The 6,827-nt window shown below is 33.1% G+C and overlaps 1 protein-coding gene across 2 annotated transcripts; it reads left to right on the top strand.

The window, feature by feature from the left end:
• Positions 1–2,095: 2,095 nt before the first annotated feature.
• Positions 2,096–4,815, top strand: LOC103498218 (equilibrative nucleotide transporter 3-like). Of its 2 annotated transcripts, none has more exons than XM_008460738.3 (10): positions 2,096–2,282; positions 2,425–2,507; positions 2,631–2,735; positions 2,879–3,034; positions 3,149–3,292; positions 3,408–3,513; positions 3,774–3,946; positions 4,021–4,181; positions 4,265–4,523; positions 4,627–4,815. In XM_008460738.3, the coding sequence occupies exons 2-10, from the start codon at positions 2,442–2,444 to the stop codon at positions 4,732–4,734; spliced, it is 1,278 nt and encodes a 425-aa protein (XP_008458960.1). In that variant the 5' UTR covers positions 2,096–2,282; positions 2,425–2,441; the 3' UTR covers positions 4,735–4,815. The 2 variants fall into 2 exon arrangements, with proteins under 2 accessions (XP_008458960.1, XP_008458961.1); XM_008460739.3 differs by having other exon boundaries at positions 2,097–2,282; positions 2,461–2,507.
• The last annotated feature ends 2,012 nt before the right edge of the window (positions 4,816–6,827 follow it).

Genomic DNA, 6,827 nt, shown 5'->3' on the forward strand with positions numbered 1-6,827 from the left:
GTTGTCTAATTAAATTGGAGGTTTTAGAATTTGATATTAGGGTTCACCAATTGAGTTTCTAATTTTTAAATCCTAGGTTTTTCATATCAACGTCCATCTTGGACCAATGAGAGGATAGAGCCCGATTCATGGCACAAAGTACATGGATTTGGACTATTATTTGTGAACTAATTCTATAATGAAAAATAAACTTGTGCATGAGTTTACTTCCAACTTAATATGCTAAATTGAGGATACCAAGTTAATTTTTGTTAAATAATATCATTTGCTACTTTAGAACTAATATGGTGCATTTTGTAGAATTTGTGAAGGTAGACCTCTAATTCGTGGTCACATCCATAATGTCCCTAAATAAAAGCGTCTAACTTTATTCCTATACTATAGATCATTCAAGTATTCAGACTATAGTTAAGAAATCTTGTTTATGAAAGTTAAATTAGCATGGTAGTGGAACTAGATCATAAATAAACACTTTAAATTACATGAATTTTGAGGATTAAAGCTTGTTAAAAATTTGGAAAAAAACAAAATCTAAAACGCATACCTTTATAACTCAAAATTTCCCTAAAATAATTGATGAAATTGATCAAAAAGTTGTAAACAACCGGATCTTTTTTACTATCCTCTAGGTTTAGAACTTGATTATTGGATCGAATTTGTGGTCAATTTTGTGAGTTTTTGGGTGAGAGAGAAGTCATGAACTCTTATGATTAGTTAGCAATTAATAAGAAATGAGAATGAGTTTAATAATTTTTTGCCAGATAAATTTTTCTCCTTGAAAAACAAAAATTCGATCTTCTTATCTATCTTGCAAAATAAGTGTAAAAAATTAAGTTTGTAGAACAAACTTATTTACTTTTGCAAAAACGGAAAACAACAACCCAACCCATGTGATACTCCTAATACACCGGTTTATACTTGATACACATGATACATCTTAGATATACTTGATACACAACTGATATATAATTAATACACTTGACATTATATATTTGATGCACTTGACATTACTAATGTACACTTGATACACTACTATATCCACTTTGACACACTTGGTATTTTTTTAATAGACATTTGATACATTTGATATACACTCAATACACATTTGATATATACTTGATGCATTTGATATACTTGATGAACTTGATATACATTTGATAAACACTTGATATACCAAATATTTGGATTTATAATAAAAAGATTTTGAATTTTTATTAAAGGATTGGAAAAGAAAAATATATATTTATTGTAAAAATATAAACCACAAACACATACTATTATAACCAAAACTAAAAGAATCACCACCTTAAACATAAACTAGTATAACCCAACTATAATAACCTAGGACTATACTCACTCCTTGTCCCAAACACCATTTTAACAAGTGTTTAATGTTTTTTTGGCCCTAAAGTTGATGAAGATCAACTTATTTACAAAAATGTCACATTGTTTTGTTTATCTACATGTCATTAGACATATGTACTTAATTGCCATTAACTTAAAAATCTTTAATATTTTGCTATTTTCAACATTATATATATAAATATATATCAGGTGCATAAATGTACATCTAGCATGCCATATCTGCAAAATAAGAATATTGTTGACAAGTTTGCAAATACCTAAGCTCAAATTACCATTCCTAAAAGTTCCTCGTAATCATACTTAACACTAACACTAACGTGCATGAGTTAGTTATATCAAACTATCTATCTATCTTCCTTTTTCTTTTATATAATATATCAAACTATTTAAAGTATGTCGATTCAAAGTATTCTTTTTTAAATCAAAAGGAATCTAGCTTTAGATAGGAATCAAGTTCTTAGATAAATTCCTTGGTGGACTTTTAAAGTCAAATGATAATTTAATTTGAAAAGAATGTTTGTAAAAAAAATAATAAAAAAATATGATAATAGAATTCATATCATTATATTTTTTAAATTGCAAAAATAATAAATTTAAAAACTATGTCATGAAGTGTTTTTCTTCTAATGTTTTTTTTTTTTTTTTTGGTAATGCAATTTAGGTATTGTTTGATCAAAGTAGTTATGATCCATGCTTAAAAGGGAAAAAAAAAAAATAAAATAAAAATCATGTGATCCATTTGGCCGCGTAATTCAAGGAAGAACAAAACTATACAAACAAAACAATCAATCAATTCCAAAGTTATTACGCACTTCACTTGCAGGATTTCGTACTTGTTTTATTATTGACGTCAAATTTTCTTCGCTTGACGACGAACTCTACTTTCAATTCCCTCTCTGTTCCAAGATTCTAAAAAGGTCTGTTCCTTCCCATATCTGTGCTTTGTTTTCTTCTTTATTTGATCGGTTGTAAGCGTCAATAATCTCTCGTTCGAAAAGGGTTCTTCTAAAAGCTGTTGATGTTAGAATTTATTTACGCTTTAACCGAATCGATTTGCAGATTGTCTATTAATAACAATGTCTACTTTAAATGAAGTGAGTATGGTGGTCAGTGATGAAGATGCTGATGTTGCAAGGCTTAAGGTTTGTAATCCAAACCCCTCACCTCCCGCTCCCCCTTCTTTTTTTCTTTGTGAAGTGAAATTATTGAAGAACAAATACTTGGCTTTATTGTGAATTCTCTTACAAATCGTTGTTTAATTGAAGGGGAAATATGCTGCAATGGTTGTGTGTTGGCTTCTTGGGAATGGATGCCTCTTTTCTTGGAACAGTATGCTGACCATTGAGGATTACTATGGCTATTTGTTCCCGGTAATATCCTTGAATCCCTAGCTTTTTGAGCAATTTATTAGAACTTCAAGGCCTACTAATTCATTTACAACCTCATAATCTATTGTCTATGATGGACACTTTAAATAGAACCTTATGTTTTTTCCCTTTCAAATCCTGTCCAGAAATACCACTCTTCAAGAGTTCTTACTCTTGTGTATCAGCCGTTTGCCCTTGTAACAATCTCGATACTCACATATTGGGAAGCAAAGATCAACACCAGAAAACGGAATCTCTTTGGATATCTTCTGTTCTTCATTTGCTCCCTCTTTGTTTTAATTGTAAACATTGTTTCATTCTTTCTTTTTATGTTCTTGAGTTCTGAATTTGTATGGAACTTGTTTCGATTCTTTTGAGTGAAAATTTTGTGCTTTTCCATTGTTAATCTCTTGTAGTTAGATTTAGCAACATCTGGAAAAGGAGGGCTTGGTCCCTTCATAGGAATTTGTGTTATTAGCGGAGGTTTTGGAATTGCGGATGCTCATGTTCAAGGGGGAATGGTTGGGGACCTTTCCTTTATGCATCCTAGACTTATGCAGGTTATTGCCATCTCTCCGTGGCTTGTACATTAACTTGTCTTATAAGTTTTGCTCTACCTAGTTTCAAATTTGTAATTTTTTTTTTTTTTTGTACTTTTGATCTTGAATTCTTCAGTCTTTTCTGGCTGGTTGTGCTGCCTCAGGCGCTCTTACCTCCATTTTAAGATTAATTACAAAGGGAGCATTTGAAAATTCGAAGAATGGCCTTCGCAAAGGAGCTCGTATGTCTCTATTCTCTGGCTTTCTGTTTGTTTTAAACCAAATCATTTTGTACTTGAATTAGAATTAGAATTTTTCTTTTTTTCCCCTCCTATTTCTGATTTTGAACTTTTCTTTTGGTAAGATCTTTGCCAACCTGTTATCCAATATTTTTGGGAAAAAGATGTCAATATAAAAGCTTGGATTCTTTAGCCTCAATGACATATAATGCCTGATGTCTACCTAATGAGTGATGACTGCCTCTTTTACATGTTCTCTGCAGTTTTGTTCTTTGCCATTTCGGCCTTTTTTGAGCTTCTTTGTGTTATCCTCTACGCATTTACTTTCCCAAAACTGCCAATTGTCAAGCACTTTCGGGCCAAGGCAGCTTTAGAGGGATCTAAAACAGTTTCTGCCGACCTTGCTGCTGCTGGTATTCATAGGGTAGCAAATGAGGTATGTAACTTCTCTAAACTTCTTAGTATCTCCTCATCAAACATGTTCAACTAACATATCAGAATTACGTGTAGGCCGAGGGAAAAACAACCGAAGTCGGGCGACTGAGCAATAAAGAATTACTCTTACAGAATGTAGACTATGCAATTGGCCTCTTTTTGATATATGCTCTCACATTGTCCATTTTTCCTGGATTCTTATCTGAGGATACTGGTTCGCACAGTTTAGGAACATGGTATGCTTTTTATTCACATAAAGTTATCTTGGCATTATCAGTCGGAGTCATCTTACGTTGGTTTTCTCTCTTACTACATTCAGGTATGCACTCGTGCTGATTGCAGCTTACAACGTTTTTGACCTTGTTGGGAGATACATTCCACTGATCAAATGTATAAAGTTAGAGTCACGGAAATGGCTTATGGTATCAATCCTTGCACGTATCTTACTCGTACCGGCATTCTACTTCACTGCCAAATATGGCAATCAAGGTTGGATGATACTACTCACTTCATTCTTAGGCTTGACTAATGGTTACCTCACTGTTTGTCTGCTCACTACTGCACCAAAAGGTTACAAGGTAAGATTGGTAAAATAGAAATTAAACTGTACAAGATTGTGAAGTGGTTTATGTAAACTATTTTGGAAACTAAGTGTGATGGTTGTGTTGTGTTGTTGTGTAGGGACCAGAGCAGAATGCATTAGGGAATTTGTTGGTTATGTTTTTGCTTGGAGGAATATTTGCTGGAGTAACACTGGATTGGCTGTGGCTTATAGGCAAGGGCTGGTAAAAGGGTAGATTTGTGAGCTTATTAATAAATGTATATATATATATATTATATTTGTTCTTTATTATTATTATTATTATTATTGTTCTTTGGGATAGAATTTGGTTCTTTATTCTCTGTAGGTGTTTTTGACGTAATTCTTGTCGAACACTTCAAGGGCCAACAACATAGCACATCGCTTAAAAAGTGCTGTCATACATAGTTTTAGGATTACACAAAGTCACAAACATTGAATCAATTTAAAAACAGATGATTTTTAAACAATTTTTAACTGTTTTAAGTGTTTGATAAAATTAATTATATATTACTTTTTCTAAAAAAAACTTTTTGATTAGCTTCTGTGATTAATCATATAATATATTTCTTAATATATCTACCACCTCCATCAACCAACTTTTTTATGTAATAATATAAACTAGTGGAGTACTCTTTCTTAGTATTTTCTAATATTAAATTAATTTTGTATCAATAAGTATGATTTTTGGAGCATGAGCAAAAAAAAAGAATTAAAAAGTAAAAGCTCTCTCTGCACAACTATATAAGAAAATGCTAAAAGAAACGCTATTGTGGCTAGATATTTGGGGTGTTCATAAAATAGAGAATGACTTCAAAATTCACGTAGTTTTATCCAAATAATATTATTGTTTTCACATGCACAATTTAAAAAAGGGTATTTGCAAAAAGGGCCAAACATACTACATTCATTAAGTTATAGGCAGATGTTTGTAAACTATTTTAAAATACGATGCTCAATTATTTTAAAATAGGATGCTCAAAATCTTTCTTTGGTATGATCCTTTGTTGATTTGTTAATTTAAATGACAGATAGATGAAAGATAGAGATATCTCATTGATCTCATTGGATGTGCCAATTTGGTTTACACTTAGAATTAGTTACAGTTTGGTTATAAAATAAGTCTTTCTCCATTCCATAGTGTAAACTCTAGACCTATCCTTCCTTTAAAATTTCTAAGTTAGAATGAAAGCTAAAGAAGTTAAGAGTTGTTGTTGTGTGTTTGATGTTGCTTAGTTTGCTCTGTTAAATGAAGAGTTGAAGAGAAATTGCAGTGTTAAGGGTTCGAGGTTGGTGGCAAAAAGAAAGAAAAATAAAATTTCGGCTCAGTGTTGGTGCTAGGCATTATGCTTAGTGCTAGGCGACCAATCATGTCCTAGGCGGCATGTATCGTGAGCCATGTGAGAAGGCCCTAGGCGGCTAAGATCCTAGGTGTCAAGGTAAGCTCACATGTGATGGTTTTATGGTTTGGAGGACAAGGGAACCTCCATGCTTCAAGGGTTAGGGGGCAAGGGAGTCTAGCTTTGTGGCCTTACTTTGATGAAAGGTTTTGTGAGAAGATTTGAAGTGCTTTATCACCAATGGATGTCATAGGCGTTCAAGGGAAGTTAGTGGAGTGGTAAGTAAGTGTCCTAGAACATAAGAGCACGTTTCATGGCAAGCAGGAGGTGTCACCCTCGACCATGCAAAGACTTGTATAAATAGGTCATTTTCAAATAATCAGAGTTCTCATTTTACTCATGCGTTTTTCCTCATTCTTGTCTCAAAACAACCTTAAAGGAGTCTAGTTTATGAGGTAGGGCTTCCAGATTAAGAGGACACGAGGAAGGTATTCATCAATTTGAAGAAAAGGAAGCGGGTCATTTTTAAAGGAAATCTAAGTAGTGTTGAGTTTTTTACATCTACAGAGCATATTACTCTGAAATTGAAGCTGAAATTTCGATGTAAGCTAGTTAAGAAATTCTTAAGCAACTTTGTAGAAGAAAATTTTTCATTTTGATCGCTAGATTAAAAGTTGTGAGCTTGTGAATTTGAAGTTAGTTTATGGAATTCATAGATTTTTTTTTATAAGGTTTGAAGGTTGACCAAGCGTTAAGGAAGCCAGGCATTGTGTTGCATGCGTTTGCAAGGTAGGAAGGTTTTCTCCAAGTTTTTGCATGCATGGGACATGGCCAACGCACAAGTGGTGTGAGGCATGCGCCACGGTCATGCGATAGGCTACCTATTCGGGCCTTGAGCACATTCATGCTACCTGTCATCCATGCCCATCACCAAATCATGCCTAATTGCTACTTTTTAGCCA

This window comes from Cucumis melo, chromosome 12 (genome assembly GCF_025177605.1).
Source record: "Cucumis melo cultivar AY chromosome 12, USDA_Cmelo_AY_1.0, whole genome shotgun sequence".
NCBI classification, from domain to species: Eukaryota; Viridiplantae; Streptophyta; class Magnoliopsida; order Cucurbitales; family Cucurbitaceae; genus Cucumis; species Cucumis melo.

What these genes read in the sequence shown, in the direction of transcription:
- LOC103498218 (XM_008460738.3), top strand. Translation starts at nt 2,442, where the DNA reads ATGTCTACTTTAAATGAAGTGAGTATGGTGGTCAGTGATGAAGATGCT. An exon ending in ACTATGGCTATTTGTTCCCG is followed by an intron (nt 2,736 to 2,878) that starts GTAATATCCTTG and finishes AATCCTGTCCAG; the next exon opens with AAATACCACTCTTCAAGAGT. An exon ending in TCGCACAGTTTAGGAACATG is followed by an intron (nt 4,182 to 4,264) that starts GTATGCTTTTTA and finishes TACTACATTCAG; the next exon opens with GTATGCACTCGTGCTGATTG.